The sequence below is a fragment of the Geotrypetes seraphini genome, chromosome 2 (assembly GCF_902459505.1).
Source record: "Geotrypetes seraphini chromosome 2, aGeoSer1.1, whole genome shotgun sequence".
Lineage (NCBI taxonomy): Eukaryota > Metazoa > Chordata > Amphibia > Gymnophiona > Dermophiidae > Geotrypetes > Geotrypetes seraphini.
Window position 1 is genome coordinate 508909809 of NC_047085.1, and position 18791 is coordinate 508928599.

The 18791-nt window shown below is 47.1% G+C and overlaps 1 protein-coding gene across 2 annotated transcripts in view; it reads left to right on the forward strand.

Moving 5' to 3' along the window:
* The first annotated feature begins 11594 nt into the window (after nucleotides 1-11594).
* LOC117354620 (gastrula zinc finger protein XlCGF26.1-like) overlaps nucleotides 11595-18791 on the forward strand; it is a 35178-nt gene continuing 27981 nt past the window's right edge. Inside the window, exons 1-2 of one of the 2 annotated variants that reach the window (XM_033932421.1) lie at nucleotides 11595-11719; nucleotides 12119-12245. In XM_033932421.1, coding sequence (XP_033788312.1) covers nucleotides 11696-11719; nucleotides 12119-12245 — 151 coding nt within the window. In that variant the 5' untranslated portion in view covers nucleotides 11595-11695. The remainder of the gene's footprint in view (nucleotides 11720-12118; nucleotides 12246-18791) is intronic. The other variant, XM_033932422.1, reaches the window with a different exon arrangement.

Here is an 18791-nt window from a genome sequence, read left to right on the forward strand (position 1 = left end):
GACACGGTTCGTGTTTCGGACAAACCTTCGTCAGGGGTCCATGGTGAAAAAGGTTGGGACATACCATAAAAAATGAAGATAAGTAACAAAGTGCCTGTATATTGTGTTTGCCGAGGATTGCTGCAAAAAGTAAAGCTGCAGCCTCTTTTTACTGCTTCCTTGAGACGCTTTACTTTTTGCAGCAATCCTCGGCAAACACAATATACAGGCACTTTGTTACTTATCTTCATTTTTTATGGCATGTCCCAACCTTTTTCACCATGGACCCCTGACGAAGGTTTGTCCGAAACACGGACCGTGTCGGGTCCCTTGATTGGTAAAAAAGTTTTATTTTACTTATTTGCATTTTAATTTTGGTACAATAAATTTTTGCCTGCATCTTGTACACAGTCTCCAGTGAATATTCTCATCCAGCTACTGTGTGAGAGCTGAAAGCAGGCTTCCAGCACTGATCCTGTCAGGTCACAGTGAGTACATAGGCTGACAGCCTGTGAGAGACATTGGGGAAGATTTGAAAAGTGGGGTTTTGAGTGTTTCTGAATGTTTCCCATCCTGAAAAATCCTAAAATTGCCATTTAATGAGTGTGGGAAGTGTGAAAAAAAGCCACAATTTTGGTGCAAATTTTGTGATAGTGGCCATCTTGGATTTTTAACTATTTTATATTTTATTTTCTAAAGCTCCCTACTTCTTCAAAACTGCAAATTTTGCTTAGAAACTTGCTGGGATGGAGTCTTTGGGCTCTCCTCTTATTGATTCTTGCCAGGATTGCTCAACTTAGGCACTTTTAGAGCATTTTTGCGCCATGTGCTGTGTGACGCAGCTGGGTGGGAGGCTGCAGCGTTCAGCTTAGCCACTCCCCTGCTGAAGCAGGTAACCGAATGCTTAGCTAGCCCAGCGGAGCGGCCTTAGTGGTTTTTGGGGCTTGGCATGGCTGGTAATTTTGTCTGCGCACACTCAGAAAAGCTCAATTTAGCCACCTTAAGGTGACACATGCCCAAGGAACCGGACACCTTTTCAGAATTGTTGGAAATTTTTGTGCTCTGGATTTTGGACCAATGTGTTCTTCCCCTACATAATCCCAATCCACAACATATGGCGTCTATCAGTGTGCGTTTCTCCTTTGGACACATCCTAGATTCACTCTGCCACTTTGTTTGCACTGCCTGACCCTAATCTGGGGGTATCCAGATGCAAATGATTTGCTTGCTGACCTCGTCTACAGGTGCAGCGCTTCCTGGGGCAGGATCAGCAACTGTGTCCTGGATTTGTGGATCCCTCTGGGGTTTTGGGAGCCTGGAAATGCTCTCGCAAGCCTGTGTCTCTTTGAATTTGCGGCTTTGCCAGACCTTCTTTCTGAAACTTTACAGGAGGTCTTTTTCACTCAGCTGGCTCTGTCCACTTCTTCCTCCTGGCTTTGTGGTGTGTGTTTGCAGTTTGCTACCTTCCTTGATAGCTTGTTATGTGCGTTCTGGTCTCTGAGCAGTTTTGACTCTCCGGAGGGTGCTCTGCATATTGCTAGAGCTATGCCACTCTGGGATTTTTTGGCATGGGAGTGTCAGCAACTTTTAGATCAGCCAAGGGTGGATTTTTTGGTGGCGCAGGTGACAAAATGCACCTTTCTCACTAACGTTGGTGGTTTAGTGTTAGAAGATATGCAGGACTACCGTGCTCTTTGACGCAGCTACTTTAGGCATTAAAGCTACATTGGCGACATCTTGTGTTTCACACGCCTGTCACGCTCAAAAGTGCACTCTGGAAAGTGCAGCAGTGGTTCCGTCTTCTAAACTTTTTTTGGCGAGTACAATTTGTATGCCGGATGCGTTGTATGCCTCTATGCGAGTTTGACTGAGGTGTCAGAGTATTCCATCTCTGCCCGCAGTGGGCTGCTGTTTCCACTTCCAATTCCCCTTTGGCTTGACTGCCTTTTCAGGAGCCGTGATTTTTGGCATATGTCTGGATGACTTAATGGATTCTGAACTGGACTGTCACCCTATGACTTGGCCTGAGAGCAGACCCGGCCTTCCTAGAGTTCTGGTCATTCTGATCTCGTAGCAACCAGCGCTTCCGACCGTGTGCAAGTACCACGTCACAGGTGTTTTCTCAGGGCTACAATGACGGAATAATGGCTACCGGCGTTCCTAGCCTCCCAACTCCAGTTTTACGTCTCCTGCTGAATAGGCACAATGGCGCCAGGTCGAAGGATTCCCCTCTGCAATTTGGAAGCTATCTTGAAACATTTCTGCCTGCTTGGATGCACATTACGTCCAACCAGTGAGTCTTGGACATTATTTGACCAAGTTACAAACTGGGATTTGCTCAATCTCTGACAGCTTGGTTCGTAGACTCTGCTTCAGATCGCCCGGACAAAGCGCTTAGGGTTCCAGCCATCATTCAGCGCTTGCTGGATATTCAAGCTATGGAGCCAGTACTGCCTGACCTCTCGGGCTCGGGCAGATTCTCCATATACTTTATCATGCCAAAGAATGGCTCTGAAGAGTGGAGGCCTATTCTTCAGCATGTGAATGCGGCTCTAAAGATTCCGCAATTCTAAATGGAGACGATGCGTTCGGTCATTGAAGAGGTGGCTCCAGGAGAGTTTCTTGACTCTCTGGATCTTACAGAGAAATGCTTGCACATTCCCATTTATTCCAGCCCACCACTAATTTTTACAGTTTCATATTCTGGGACACCATTGCCAGTTCTTGGCACCCTGGACCTTAACCAAGGAGATGATAGTGCAGCGTGATATCTGCAAATCCCACTTTGTCATATGATACCACACTCCGTACACAAAATGGTCTCTCTTTTCCCTTTCCCCCTTTTTCTTTCTCTTCTTTTCTTGCAAGGTTTAATAAGTATTTTGTTATAGTAATTGCATCCGTAGTGGACTGTGTGCTTTTATTCCCAATTATTATATGTAGCTTTGGACGTAAATCATTTAAGCTTGCTTGAAATTACTTAAAGTAAAAAGAAGTTTTGAGCCCTGTCCCCAACCATCTTATCCAGGTGCTGTGCTAAAAGCATGACAAAAGCATGACTGGGTGTGCCAGTAAAAGGACTGAGCCATTCTACAGTATTACATGGCCAGACAGATGCAGCTCAGGTGAATAAACAAAAGCATGGATGTATACTACTCCTGTCAGATGACATCATCGACAAGACTGCCCTGATCTGTGATACACTGCTCTATGATTGGATGTGATGCTAGAGACTGCCTCTGAGTTTTGATGCATCCTGGGACCCCCCCCCCCCCCCATACACACATCTATAAAGCAAAGATACGATTGGCTATGAGTCTCTTTTTCCTGCAACATCCCTATCTCTACAACTTCACCATGTGCTTAGTTCGGGCTTACAGGGTGGCCTTCTAAGGACTTTTCAACCAGCATTTGTGAGTAAATTTGATTCTTTAACCTTAGAGAAATTTTGTCTAGTTTAATTCTGTTATTTCTGCTTAAAGACCCTATCTGTAACAGCTTCTGCCTGCTTGATTGTAATTTTATACTTGCTCTAAAAAGAAAATAAACTTTCAGTTTGCTTATAAATGTTCTGAGTCTTAGTTCTTGAATAAATATTCCCATATATTATATATTTAATTATGGTTACAGAGCTAAGTTTTAATCAAGCGAGCTAACTTTCCCCAAATTAATAGTTCTTTATAAGTTTTATTCCTCTCCTTGAGAATAATATAGCTTATTGGTGGAGTTCCATCCATTTAATAATAATTTTTATAACAGTAGTGGTGGTGATTACCTGCAGCAGATGGGTCTCCAGGTTCACCCTTATTTGGATGGATGGCTGATCAGAGCTCCCTCATTGGCTGAGGGACGCCACACGTTAGAGCTGGGTGCTCCAGGTGCTGGAAGACCTGGGCTGGATTATCAACGTTGGAAAAAAAGCTAAACAAAATAAGAACCATCTGACGCCCATGCACTTACTTGGATACCTGGGAGTTCTTTTCAACATGGCTGCGAGCCATGTCTCTCTACCAGTAGTCCCACAGCAGAAACTGTGCTCAGATTTCTTCCCTTATAGAGCGGTCGGCTCCTTCGGCATGGGATTATCTTCAGGTTCTGGGATCAATAGTTGCTGCACTGGATGTGATTCCTTGGGCGAGGGTGCCCAAATGGTCGATTGCGATCGACCAGTAGATCGCAAAGGCAACGCGAGTCGATCGCGTTGCCTTTGCAATCTATTTCTTCCTGCCTCCCCGAGCCAGGCCAAGCACGTACAAGCTCTGGACCCACAAGACTTCACCTCCGACGTCAATTCTGACGTTGGAGAGGAAGTTCTGGGCCAGCCAATCGCTGCCTGGCTGGCCTGGAACTTCCTCTCCGACGTTAAAATTGACGTCAAAGATGAAGGCTTGTGGGCCCAGTGCTTGTACGCGCCAGGCCTGGCTCAGGGAAGTAGGGAGAAATCGGCGTGGTGGCTTGGGGGGAGGGGATTAGGGAAAGAATCGGGGAAGTGGAGAAATTGGTGTGATGGCTTGGGGGGGCAGGGGGGAGAGAAAGGCAGAAATAAACAGGGGGGCAGGGGGAGAGAAAGAAAGTGAGGCAGGGGGAGAGAAAGAAGGAGAGACAGAAAGAAAAGGGGAAGGGTCAGAATGAAAGATTGGATTTACAGAAGAAGGAAGTGCAACCAGAGACTCATGAAATCACCAGACAAAAAGATAGGAAAAATATTTTATTTTCAATTTAGTGATCAAAATGTGTCCATTTTGATAATTTATATCTGCTGTCTATATTTTGCACTATGGCCCCCTTTTACTAAACCGTGATAGTGGTTTTTAGTGCAGGGAGCCTATGAGCGTCGGGAGCTGTGAGGGGCATTCAGCGCAGCTCCCTGTGCTAAAAACCGCTATCACGGTTTAGGAAAAGGGGAGGGGGTATATTTGTCTATTTTTGTATAGTTGTTACTGCTATATAGGTGCCACCTGCAGTCATAGGGGCTATTGGGGTGGTAGACAGTAGTGCTGCCCAATTCACGATTCGAATCAGTTCACCGATTCACTTTGGGTGAATCGATTCGAAACGATTCCCTTTTAAAAAAAATTGGTCTCCCCGATTCAGTGGCCACGGATTGGCTGCTGTTGCTTCGAGGTGGGGGTTACACGTGGCACGGATTGTATCTTAAGTATGTGAGTGGGTGTTGCTCTCGCCTTCTCCCTTCCCCTTCGGGGAGAGAGCTGGTAGGTGATTGGTGGACAGTCGTGCGGGCGGATTAGTTCCCCCACTTCCTCTGGTAGCTCACGACTGGTAAGAGAAACGGTGAGCGAGTGAAAGTTAGGATCCCTTCTACTAAAACGCACTAGCGGTTTGTATTGCTGGGAGCTGCGCTGAATGCTGCGCGTTGCTCCCGACTCTCATAGAGTTCCTATGAGCGTCGGGAGCTGCGCACAGCGTTCAGCGTGGCTCCTGGTGATACAAACCACTAGCGAGGTTTAGTAGAAGGGGGCCCAGCCTAGAAACAGTTCCTCGTCCCTCCGCTCATTGTCTGTCACTGTCTTTATGGTGAAGAAGCCCACGAAGGAGCAGGATTAGGTCGGGGGTTGGCGAGTACAGGAGCTGGGCTGCAGCCTGTCCAACCGCCACTGCTTTGAGTGTGAGCAGCACAGGGTGAAGTAAATTGACATCACCGTCAGAAGCTTCGAGTGCACCTCCTACTCCGACTTCTTGTGAATATTATCTAATAGGAGTCACAGGGTATTAATAATCATCTCGGCTGGTAATAGGACTTATGATGTTCAGTGGCGTACCTAGGGGGGGGCGGGGGGGGCGGGCCGCCCCGGGTACCAGCCCTAAGGGGGTGTTCCCGGCCTTGCCGTTCAGTCCCCCGCCACCCCCGAAGGACCGCTCGCCCCACTGACCTTCCTGCACCATCTGTGAAGCAGCCCGCAGCAGGATCGCGAAGTCAGCGTCAGCATCCCTGCGCTGCTTCCTGCGCCGCGATCCCGCCCCACCCTGAAGGCCTGATGCCCCGACCCACCCCGAAGGACCGCTCGCCCCCCTGGCCTCCCTGCACCACCTATGAACAGCCGCAGCAGGATCGCGAAGTCAGCGTCAGCATCCCTGCGCTGCTTCCTGCGCCGCGATCCCGCCCCTCCTCCGACGTCAGAGGAGGGGCGGGACCGTGGCGCAGGAAGTAGCGCAGGGATCGCTGACGCTGACTTCGCGATCCTGCTGCGGCTGTTCATAGGTGGTGCGGGGAGGCCAGGGGGGCGAGCGGTCCTTCGGGGTGGGTCAGGGCATCAGGCCTTCAGGGTGGGGCGGGCGGGCAGGCAAGCAGGCTTTCAAGGGGGAGGGGGGTGACAGGCAGGCAGGCAGGCCTTCAAGGGGGGACAGGCCTTCGGGGGGGGGTGCAGGCCTTCAAGGGGGGCAGGCAGGCCTTCAGGGGGGTGCAGGCCTTCGGGGGGGGGTGTAGGCCTTTGGGGGGGGTGCAGACCTTCAAGGGGGTGCAGGCCTTCAAGGGGGGGACAGGCCTACAAGGGGGGGACAGGCCTACAAGGGGGGGGACAGGCCTTCAAGGGGGGGTGCAGGCCTTCAAGGGGGGTGCAGGCCTTCAAGGGGGGGATAGGCAGGCAGGCCTTCAAGGGGGGGACAGGCCTACAAGGGGGGGGCAGGCCTACAAGGGGAGGGACAGGCCTACAAGGGGGGGGGACAGGCCTTCAAGGGGGGGTGCAGGCCTTCAAGGGGGGTGCAGGCCTTCAAGGGGGAGACAGGCCTTCAAGGGGGGGAAAGGCAGGCAGGCAGGCCTTAAAGGAGGGACAGGCCTACAAGGGGGGGACAGGCCTACAAGGGGGTGGGACAGGCCTTCAAGGGGGGGACAGGCCTTCGGGGGGGTGCAGACCTTCAAGGGAGTGCAGGCCTTCGGGGGGGTGCAGTCCTTCAAGGGGGTGCAGGCCTTCAACGGGGGGAAAGGCAGGCAGGCAGGCCTTCAAGGGGGGGACAGGCCTACAAGGGGGGGAGAAGCTACAAGGGGGTGGTACAAGCCTTCAAGTGGGGGACAGGCCTTCGGGGGGGGTGCAGACCTTTAAGAGAGTGCAGGCCTTCGAGGGGGGTGGTGCAGGCCTTCGAGGGGGGTGGTGCAGGCCTTCAAGGGGGGACAGGCCTTCAAGGGGGGAAAGGCAGGCAGGCCTTCAAGGGGGGACAGGCCTACAAGGGGGGGGGAGAAGCTACAAGGGGGTGGGACAGGCCTTCAAGTGGGGGACAGGCCTTCGGGGGGTGCAGGCCTTCGGGGGGTGCAGACCTTCAAGGGGGGGACAGGCAGGCAGGCCTTCAAGGGGGGGACAGGCCTACAAGGGGAAGGGACAGGCCTTCAAGGGGGGTGCAGGCCTTCAAGGTGGGACAGGCAGACCTTTAAGGGGGGACAGGCCTTTGGGGGGGGACCATGATTTAGAAGTACACAGAGGGAAGGGGGTGTTCAAAGAGACATGCATATGCCAAACTTTGGGGGGGGAAGAAATAATGGGTCTGAAAATAGAGGAGAGGGAGAGAGATGATGGACCATGGGATTTAGGGAGGGAAGGAACAGAAAGGGAGAGAAATTGGACACAAGGGATGGTGTGGAGGGGGGATAGAGATACTGGATAGGAGGGTAATTAGGAAAAGAAACGGAGAGATGGTGGACTCTGGGATGGTGGGGAAGGAGGGAGAGATGCCGGATGAAAGGGTATTTAAGAAAAGGTGGATCTGTGGAGGGAGATGAAAAAAAGGAAAGATACCAGACTTCCTGGGAAGGGAAGGGAAATGGAAAGGGAGGACAGAGTTGGCAGATGGATGGTTAGCATGCAGAAAGAAGGAGACCCTGGCAAGCAAGTTATCAGAAGAAAACCAGAGCCTTGGACCAACAAAATTTGAAATATAACCAGACAACAAAAGGTAGAAAAATTAATTTTATTTTCTGTTTTGTGATTATAACATGTCAGATTTGAAATGTGTATCCTGCCAGAGCTGGTGTTGGACTGCAAACGTGAGCTAGGATTTAACAGAAAGAGGAAAAGTCCTTTTTGTTTCTTTATTTTATTTACACCACAGCGCCAGTGTGGTTAGGAGAAGCCAAAGGGGGTGAAAAAGCTATAAAACCCACCAGGAGTTTTGAAAAAAATCACCCAACTGGGCAGGAAAATCGAATTGAAAAACCAATTCAATAGGGCTGAATCGAATCAAAATTTTTTTTTCCTGTATCTGGCAGCATTAGTTTGCGCTACTGTCTTAGACTTTAGGACCTGGGATTGGGGAGAGATGGCATCCTCAGTACTTTATAATGCAAGTGAAACGAGGATTTGGTCAGACTTTTGAAGGGTCTGCAGAAAAAAAATATTGTATAGGCCGGGGACATGAGACAGCAGGAAATGGGAACTTTTCTTCCTTCTATTTTTGTGAATGGAAAGGCTGAGGATGTCAGAGAGGTCAGTTAAAATATGTGCTTTATAAGAAAATATAATAATGTGTTTTATAAAGTTTATAGCATAGCTGGCCTACCCAGTGAGGTGTTCCTAGTGGTGATGGTGGCAGCGTGTCAATGTGTTGAGAGGAAGAGGTGGTCTGGGAAATTCTGCTGAGCAAACTACGGGCCCATTTCCACCCCCCAGTTAGTCCACTCCACTCAACTGATTCACACACTGAGTGGGTCTTTGGGTGTTGTTTTGGGATCTCTTCCAGTGGTTTATCTCCTTCTGGTCCAAGGAAGGAAACTTTGTTATCCTTAGCATTGACCTACAGAATATGTTTGTAACAGCGCTGCTTGTGTGGCATTAGGCTATGTAGTGATCAAAAGAAAAAAACAGACCTTTGCACATTTTTGCACTATATGGTGGGTGTATGAGGAGATTCACATTTCCTGCACAGCTAAGTCCATGTGAAGTTACCTTGTGCTGTATTTGACATCTAGCAAGGTCTCTGTTTGAAAGGAAAGATCTAAACTTAAAAATGAAGTGGCCAGAAGTTATGGTAAAAGCAGATAGTGTAGCTGGTTTTAAGAAAGATTTGGACAAATTCCTGGAGGAAAAGTCCATAATCTGTTATTAAGACATGGGGGAAGTGTCTGCTTGCCCTGGATCGGTAGCATGGAATGTTGCTACTCTTTGGGTTTTGACCAGGTATTAGTGTCCTGGATTGGCTACCATGAGAATGGGCTACTGGGCATGATGGACCATTGGTCTGACCCAGTTAGGCTATTCTTATGTTATGTTCTCATCTGTAGGGGCCTTTGTTTTCACTTCTTATTTTAATGTATTTTTTTTCTGGGAACTTATCAGTGTTTTTTATAATGGGAACAAAAATGGAAGAGAATTAATGTGTGTGGAATGGGGGGTAACTAATTTCTTCAGCTAAATAATTCAATCCACTTCAAACAGACATAGGAGAACTTGTGCACCATTCACACACCCTCCAACCAAAAACGTCAAAAGAAAAAAACTGTTCGACAACCTCCTAGCCATTCGAGCTGCAACACTCGACCCCCAACTCTACAACCAATTGATATCAACCACAGACTGCAAAACCTTCAAAAAGAAATAAAAACCCTTCTATTCAAAAAACACATAAAACCGAACTAACACAATCAGAACTGTCCCAAGCATCACCTGCAACTACTCCATATGTACTTCTAATGTCATGACAATTTAGACATAATTTATGTTATGTTATGTTTGGAATAATGGTTACATATATGAGGTTCAATAAAAGAAAATTTTCACTGCCTGTTTCTATTCTGACCATTTATTCCATTTCATGGTTATTGCAAAAAAAAAAAAATTTTTTTACATGGGGGGGGGGGGGGTGTCAAAAAATGATGGGCCCCGGGTGCCACATACCCTAGGTACGCCACTGATGATGTTCCTATGTGTTTTCCCTCTTTCACTATCATAGTAATGCAACTGTTTGTTCTGTGTCCTTTCTGTGAATTCTAACAGTATTGCTAACACCGTAAATGTCCGCAGAATAAACATTATTGGCCCTGTACTTAGTTATTTCTGCCCATACTTCTTACATGGAGTGATTGCTTCCCTACATCAGCTTTAAAAAATGAGCAAAAAGAACAAACTTTTTTGTTTATTTTATTTACACCACAGCGCCTGTGTGGGTAGGAGAAGGCAAATAGGGTGAAGGAGCTATAAGATAAACCCACTAGGATGTTTGAAAAAAACACCCAATTGGGAAGGAAAATCAAATCGAATCGGAAAATTGATTCAATAGGCTGAATCAAATTTTTTTTTTCCTGAATTGGGCAGCACTAGTAGACAGGTAGTAATAGTAGGTTTTGGGGGTGTTTTAGAGGACTCACCACACACTAAAAGGGGGTTCTAGTGAAAAATGTCCTTCTATGGGTGCATCTGGGGAGCCTAAGGCGCTGATTTGCCCAAATGCTTATGACTTAGGTAATGTAAGCATATCAGAGCCTTAAGTCCCTCCCTTGCGCATCTCAGAATGCATCGAGGAGGGGGATGCCTGCCATTTTGAAGAGGCGGGTCTGCTGGCTGGAGGGAGTAGGTATCCTTCAGGCCGGCCTTTAGAAACAAGGTAAGGAGGGCAAGGGGTTCGGTGGCGGTCTGGGAGGGAGCTGCAGGAGAGTGTTGGGGGCTTGGTTGGTGGGAGGGGGTGGGCATTTCACCCGCTGCTGGGGGGAGTTGGTTGGCAGTGGGAGGGAATGGGCATCCCTCCCAATGCTGGGGGAATGTCCGTGGGGCTGCAGCAAAATTTTCTGGCAGCTCTGAGCCACCAATCAGGGTAATGTTAAGAGTCGTCAGTCATGCCTATCTCATGATGGCATCAAGTGATTAATAGAGTAAGGTTAACCCCTAAATTGCATGATTGATGTGGGGTAGCTGTTACTGTCTGAGTGCCAGGCAAGAAATAGGAGACCTCACCGAAATGAGAGATTTATGTTCTAAGTGCCAGTGTGAGAAGGAACTGTGGTTGGAGAGAGAGAGCAAAGTAAGGCTCCAAGGCTTTCTTCCTTTCTACCCTTGAGTGGATGAGGAGAGATTCTGCTCAATGCAGCTTTAGGAGGGGTCACAACCCAGGCTGAGAAGATGCAACCGAAGGAAAAAAAAGAAAGCTGACAGGCTCGTAGACTCTCTCCACAGTGATTTACAAGTGTTTACCGTATGAATGGGAAATAAAAAAATATCTGGGCTGGAAATGTTTCCAATTGCTTCGCTTCCGGGGTTGGTTCTGATGATCTGTGAAGAAGTGAAACTATCTGGAATTACAGGATTGTAGAAGGAGCTGAGAGTGACGCCTCCTTTTCTCTTCCACCAATCAGAGCTAGAGGGCGGACCCTACAGCCATCTTCCCGCCCATCTGGACAGCAACATATCCAGCCCTGGCTATGAGTAGCAGAAGGAGCTGAGAGTGCCGCCTTATTTTCTCCTCTCCCCCAATCAGGGCTAGAGGGCGGACCCTCCTCCTCCTCCAACTCCTCCTCTCCCCGCCCCAGGGACCATTCTGACCAATCAGCACTGAAAGGGATTGAAGATCGTGCGTCGCTCAGCCCTCAGTGAGAAGATCCGCCTCTCCGTTGTGACGTCATCGGTCTGTGTCAAACGGGAAATCTCTTGTTTCCTGCTTTCCTTGTTTTCCTCCTCTGCAGATAAACCCGAGATCTCCAGCTCCAAATCACCGTTTCTGCCTTTCTCTTCCTCCCTTCAGCGCTGCAAGAGACCAGAAAAAGAGCCTCCAGGTCAGGCAAATGCCTGCAAGAGCTTCTGCGCAGGTAGGAGACTGGCCCTAACATCCTGCCCCTGCTGCACTTTTCTCATCTGGGATCCTAAGCAGTCCTGGGGCTGGACACTGGCACTTTGGGCCTCTTGTCTAGTTGCTCTGCTCCTTTTCTGGGACACAAATCTCTCTTCAAATAAATATGACCCTACTCTGAGCCTGTGTTAATATGTGACATTGAATTATATACTCACAAAAATATGTCCCTCTGTTCTGCTGAGCCCCAGTACTGGGTGATGTGAACTATAACCCCATTGTGGGACTGTGGCTTCTGCAGTTCTAAATTATATGCATTCTGCAAACTTTTCCCTAACCCAATGGGCACCAGCATTGGGAGATCTGGTGGTCTATGCAATGCTGAAGATTCTGAGTGTGTTTCTGCTTTGTATTTCAGATGCCGGTAAAGTTTGAGGACATCGCTGTCTCTTTCTCCCAGGAGGAGTGGGAGTATTTAGATGAAGAGCAGAAGGAGCTCTACAGGGAGGTGATGAAGGAGAATTATCAGACCCTGATCTCACTGGGTAAGGGATGATATTCCTTTTTTTGTTTTTTATCAGTATTGAGATATCATTATAAAGCCAAAAACCAAATGTAGATAGATATAATTTTTTTTGCTGTGTGATTTTTTTCGTTAATGCTAAAAAAATAAGCACCAGCACACTCAGTCGATCACATCAGTAAAAAAATGGACAGCAATTGACAGTCTCCCTTCATAAATTGGCACCTACCGATCACAGGTGCTTAAACTATATAAATAATGGAAATACTTTCAATCCCAACTTTATCCATATTCACAGATAATGTTATGTTAATCATTTTTTTTCTGTTTTGCCTTTCAGAATCTTAAAGGCAGTGATTCCTAATTTAAATATGATTCTTACAGTTATATCTCCAAAGAGCTCAGAACGGGTTACAGGTTGCCATACATAATATACAGTTCACAGGTTTTACAGTACAAGTTTTTATGCTGATTCGACACATACTAGGGATTGTAGTAGACTAGCCTGGTTTGGCTGGCTTGCCCAGGAAGGTTAGCACATATACAGCCAAGACACAATTCCATATAAAGATAATTTGTATTTGTTAGCTTTTGCTTCACACAAAATAGAATGAATTTGGCTTACCGCAGCCACCAGTCTGTTTTCCCAAGACCTGTCTCCACCAATCTCTAGGGAAAACTTGATTCCTCTTTCTCCCTTGGGGTCCTCTAGAATGAACCCAGTGTGGGTAGACATATCTCTCTCCTTGTGAGTCTCGCCCCTGTGATTCAACACTGAGCTCCATAGCCCATTGCATTCTGGGACCTATAGTTCCACATTTGATTAACATCTCCTGCTGCCCAGGGGTATAATATTTGCATGGGGAGGGAATTGTTACAGGAATCTAATACCAATATACATGCTATTCAGTTTATAGGTTACAATTTGCCATAGTTACAGAGCAAGGATTTTCAATACAAGTTTTATCCTAACTTGACACATACTAGGGATCTAATACCAATATACATAATTTGTAGTTTACAGGATAAATTTGACAGTTACAATGCAAGATTTATCCTAACGTGACACATATCGAGGATCTAGTACCTAGATACATTAATATTTCTTTGTAATCTATCGTCCTTAGGCGATGGAGTTAGGTGAAGAGGTATGGTTTATTGCTTTTCTAAAGCTGAAGACTCCTTCAAGGGATCTGATCTGTGGAGGCAGTTGATTCCAGTGGTTTGGTATGAAGTGGGAATAGGAATGTCGTTTGGCAGTTTGCAGTTGAAGGGAATTATCAGGGGGTGTTTTGAGGCGTATTTCATCCTGGGAGTGGAGGGACCTGTTTGGTATGTATGAAGGAAGCTTAATTGTTGTGTAGCCGAGGTTTTGAATGCTAACATCAGTCCTTTGAAGACACAGCATTTGGCTACAGGCAGCCAGTGAACCAATGATAGAGCCTGGGAGACAAGATCCTGGGCACGGAGGTTTTTTAGAAGTCTGATTGACGCATTTTGTACATGCTGGAGATATCGTATATTTGCCGTGAGATCATTGAATAGGGCATTGCAGTAGTCCATGCAGGAGAGGACTAAGGCTTCGAGTAGTTGGGTCAAGTCTGACTCAGAAAAGTAATTCCTTTTTTTTCAAAGCTGACATAGGTAGTAAAATGAGGAAGATAGCTCCTTAGAGATATGGTTGGAAAGCGACAGGTTGGAGTCAAGGAGTATTCCTTGGCTGCGTGCTTGGTCCTTTGCAGTTATGGTAGTTGAGTCCCAGTGTAGTGAGATGGGCATGGTTGCAGTGCTCGATGCGGATCCAAAGGAGTTCTGTTTTGGAGGCCACTTCCTTTGTGGCCCGAGCATGTCATGCTACATTTCGTCAGGTTCCTGAGGAGATTGTCCTTTGGGACCTCGGCTTCCTGGTTTCTGGAGTGAATTATTTGGCAGCCACACTCTGTGATAGTTTGACAGTATTTGCTAAGCTGGTTGCTTATTCAGGAGAATGTTATGGATTCACCAGTGGTTAGGGTTTGGATGACCTGATGGCAAGTGTGCAGGACTGTAAGCCTCAGGCGCTTCATGGCTCTGGACCTCGTCCGTTCAAGAGGATGGAACGGCCGATTTTTTGGCCCTCCTGGCGAACCTTAGTACGCCAGACCCCCTTTGGCGGGGTAGTGTTTTGGAGTGTCCTATTGGCCTCGCTTTGGAGATGCAGCTCGCCTGCAGCCTTCCACCTCTCGATCGTCTGTCCCTTCTAAGAGAACCTTATGACGCCAAGGCTCTGACGAGGCCCCCCCTGAATGGGGGGGGAGTGGGCAGCTTTCGGCCTTCCTTTCAGAATGGCTAAAGCTGCCTTAGGACCAGTGGGTCCTAGAGGTTTTAACGGATGGTCTTCGACTGCAGTTCTTCCGGTGCCGCTGGACTTCTTCCGGTCCTCTCCCAAGGGGAATCTGGACAGGGCTGGCAAGCTGCATGCTACGGTGCGCCGGTTACTGGATTTGGCGGACATGGAGTCCGTTCCATGGGATACCTTGGACTTCGGTAGATACTTGATTTTCTTCATCGTGCCACAGCAGGACTCTGATTGCAGACAGATTCTGGACCTGCCCACTCTGTCACCCCATTTCCCTTCAGCGTCTTCTGCCCACTCTTGTCACCCCATTTCACTTCAGCGTCTTCTTCCCATTTCCCTTCAGTGTCTTCTGCCCCATTTCCCTTCAGCGTCTTCTCCCCATTCTGTCTTCTCCATTTTCTTTCAGCATCTGTTCCTTTCCTCCACTACCCTTCCATCTCGCCACCTCACCACCCTTCAGCACCCCTCTTGCGGCCCCCCTCCCTCCTTCCTACCTACCCGAATTTATCTATCTCCCTCCTTCCTTATCTTCACGGCGCCTTTTAAGATTGAGTAACTTCTTCAAAGCCGTCAGAGCCTGCGAGCAGTTGCGTGCGTCTTTGGGCAGAAGCTTCTCCTCTGATGCAACTGGAAGTTTCGTCAGAGGAGAAGCTTCTGCCCATAGACGCTCGCGACTGAACGAAAGTTCCGACGGCTTTGAAGAAGTTACTCAATCTGAAAATGCGCTGGGAGGCAGGAGGGTGGCAGGGGTGGGTCAGAGTTGGTCCTAAAAGTTATTTGTGATTTTTCCATATTTGCGGGTCGGCTCTGCCCCTAACCCCTGCAAATATGGAGGGAGAAGTGTACATATAACACTGTTCTAATCTAATCTAATCTTCAGTTTATATACCGGATCATTTCCTGAAGGAACTCAATTCGGTTTACAGCTCATTAAAAAATAAAGTGACATATGGAGAGAGTACTATTAGCTAAGAATAGATAGATATTTAAAAAGTTAAAAAATGAAATATACTTAATTGCTGTTCATCGGCTGGTAATCTTGGATAACTATTACGTAAACAGCCAAGTTTTGAAATCTTTCCGGAATTGATGTAGCTGACTTAACAATCTTAAAGAATCTGGGAGTTTATTCCAAATTTCAACCAGTTTAAATGCTATAGATTTACTGAGTTTCCCAGTACATTTAAGTCCTCTAGAGCACTGTTCTTCAACTGCCGGTCCGTGGACATGTGCCGGTTTGCAGAAAATTCCTGCCAGTCCGTGCAGGGCCGGCGAGATCAACAGCTGCAATTTCCTGCTGGTCCACGCAGGGCTGGCAAGATCATGGAGAGCTTCCAACAGTGGCATTCTCCCCTCCCAGCAGCTGTCGGTAGTTACCAGTGCAGCGATTCAGGAAGGCAGCCTTGGGGCTTTTGCTGAGTCACGGCCACCTCTGATGATGCAACTTCCTTTTTCCTCAGAGGCGGCGCGACCCATCAAAGGACACAAGGCAGACTTCCTGAATCGCTGCGCTGGTAAGTACCAACAGCTTCTGGGAGGGGAGAAAGCCACTGCTGGAGGCTGGGCAAGGTAAAAAAAGGGACAGCTGCTACTGGACCTGGCAGGAAGGAGAAGGAGAGATGGTGCTGGGAGGGGAGGGGAGGAGGGAAAAGAGTCTGGGAAGCTTCTGGACAAGGGGAAAAAAGGGACAGCTGCTACTGGACCTGGAGGGAAGGAGAAGGAGAGATGCTGCTGGGAGGGGAGGAGGGAAAGGGAAGGAAAGAGAGTTACTGCTGGACAGGGGGAGGAGGAAAGGGAGAAGGAAAAAGGAAGGAAACAGCTGGCAGGGAGATTCGAGGAGGGGAAGGGGAGAGACTGGAATGAGAAAGTAGAGAGATGGGAAGGGAGGTCAGCAGAGAAATAGAGAGGGACAAAGATGCTAGATCTGGTGTAGGAGAGATAAAAATGAAGAGAGCAGTGAAGCTGGAATGAATCATGTAAAAAGGAGAGAGAGGGCACAGGCTGGATGGAAAGGGGAGAGGGGCATAGAAAGAAGACAGATACCATATGGAAGGAGGAGAGGGCAAACAGTGGATGGAAGGGGCAGATGCTGGATTAAAGAGACAGAGAGGGCAGATGCTGGAAGGAAGAGAATGAAAAGAAGATGAAAGCAGAAACCAGAGACAACAAAAGGTAGAAAAAATAATTATATTTCTATTTTGTTATTAGAATATATCAGATTTGAAATATATATCCTTCTAGAGCTGGTGTTAGACAAAACTGGGGACTGCAAAGTCCAGGCAGTGGCTTAGGGCTCTCTCTGACCAAGGGGCAGTTGCCCTAGTTGTACTCCCCTAACCCTATTCCTGCTATGTGTGACTGCGGTATTCTGTTAGCATGTTATTTCTATGTAGCATTCTGTAATAATTTGGCTTATTCAGTTTTCTTGATAGTAGAGGGGCTATATGTGAAGGGGAGGGGAGACAGGGGTTTTGTTGATCCTTGCTCTGTATTATTTGAATTTATAAAATGACAGTTGTACAGAATATTGTTTCTTTTTATACTTTAATAAAATACATTCAATATAAAATCATAACTGATGCTTGTGCGGATGGGATCAGATGGTTTGCGAGGACCAAGCTCGCGGAGACGGGGCGGAAATGGGGTTTTAAAATTTCAGTCCTAGTAGTTTGCCGATCCACAAAATAATATTTTTTTTCCGCCGGTCCATAGGTGTAAAAAGGTTGAAGAACACTGCTCTAGAGGATGGAAATGATCATTTATAAATTGTTGTAATCCTTGAATAACTACTTCTGCTCAGTTTTCACCTGTGAAGCACCAGGATCCGGTCCTCAGCTACAGACAAAGGGGTACTCAGAGGACCCCTTCCGGGACCTTGAATTTACCGCGAGCGATGTCTACCACGAACTATCAAAGCTAAAAGTAAACAAAGCTATGGGCCTAGATAATCTACACCCCAGAGTACTTCGGGAATTGAAGGATATCCTGGCAGAACTGTTAGCCGAGCTTTTCAATCTTTCCCTAAGCACGTTATTCCGCTCCACAAAAAGGGATGCAGGTCAGAGGCTGAAAATTACAGACCGGTGAGTTTCACATCAATAGTGTGTAAACTCATTGAAACATTGTTAAAAAAAAACCAGATTGGATGCAATTCTGGATGACGAAAAATTAAGGGATCCACACCAACATGGCTTTACAAAGGGAAGATCTTGTCAATCCAATCTGATAAGCTTCTTTGACTGGGTAACAAAGAAACTGGATGGGGGAGAATCCCTGGACATAGTGTATTTGGACTTCAGTAAGGCCTTTGACAGTGTCCCACACTGAAGGTTATTGAACAAAATGAACGCAATGGGCCTAGGAATAACATTGACTGCATGGGTAGAAGACTGGCTTAGTGGCAGGCTTCAAAGGGTAATAGTAAACGGTATTCCCTCAAAAACATTGGAAGTGACCAGTGGAGTACCACAGGGTTCGGTCTTGGGCCCAATACTATTTAATATCTTTATAACAGATCTGCCTCAGGGACTTTGTGGCAAAATTACATTATTTGCAGATGACGCTAAACTATGTAACGTTGTGGGCAATGCAACAGAACCAGGCAGCGCAACCACATCTGACTATGACATAAGACCTGCTTTTACTGGAACAATGGTCCAGTATTTGGCAATATTTCTGGTGCCTGTGGCTCAGGGTGACTAAAGTAGGGAAAATCCTGTTATAAATCCTGTGTTTTAGGGTAGCACTGCTAGAACCTGCATTTTTGTTTAAAATACTGTGTTTTAGGTGGTATAGAGCCTATATTTCTGACTCACTAGTTTTTAGCCATTGTGTCTGATTAGGTGGAGAAGGGAGGGGCTCTGTTTTACTTCTAAGGTTAATTGCATTATCTTTGGGACATTGCTGAAACAAGGCTGCCCTGTGAACTTCTAAAAGCTAAGTTACTCAGCATTTCATATTCTGCTCTTTTGACTGGTTTTCAGCATTATATCTGCTTAATTTCTCTTCTCCTCCCTGTTTCTTACTAAAAAAAATATAAAAAAGCACAAAAAAATAAATCCTTCTCTTTCCTCTGTTAAATCTTATTTCCTCTTCCTGCATTTTTGTTTAAAATACTGTGTTTTAGGTGGTATAGAGCCTATATTTCTGGTGCCTGTGGCTCAGGGTGACTAAAGTAGGGAAAATCCTGTTATAAATCCTGTGTTTTCGGGTAGCACTGATAGAACCTGC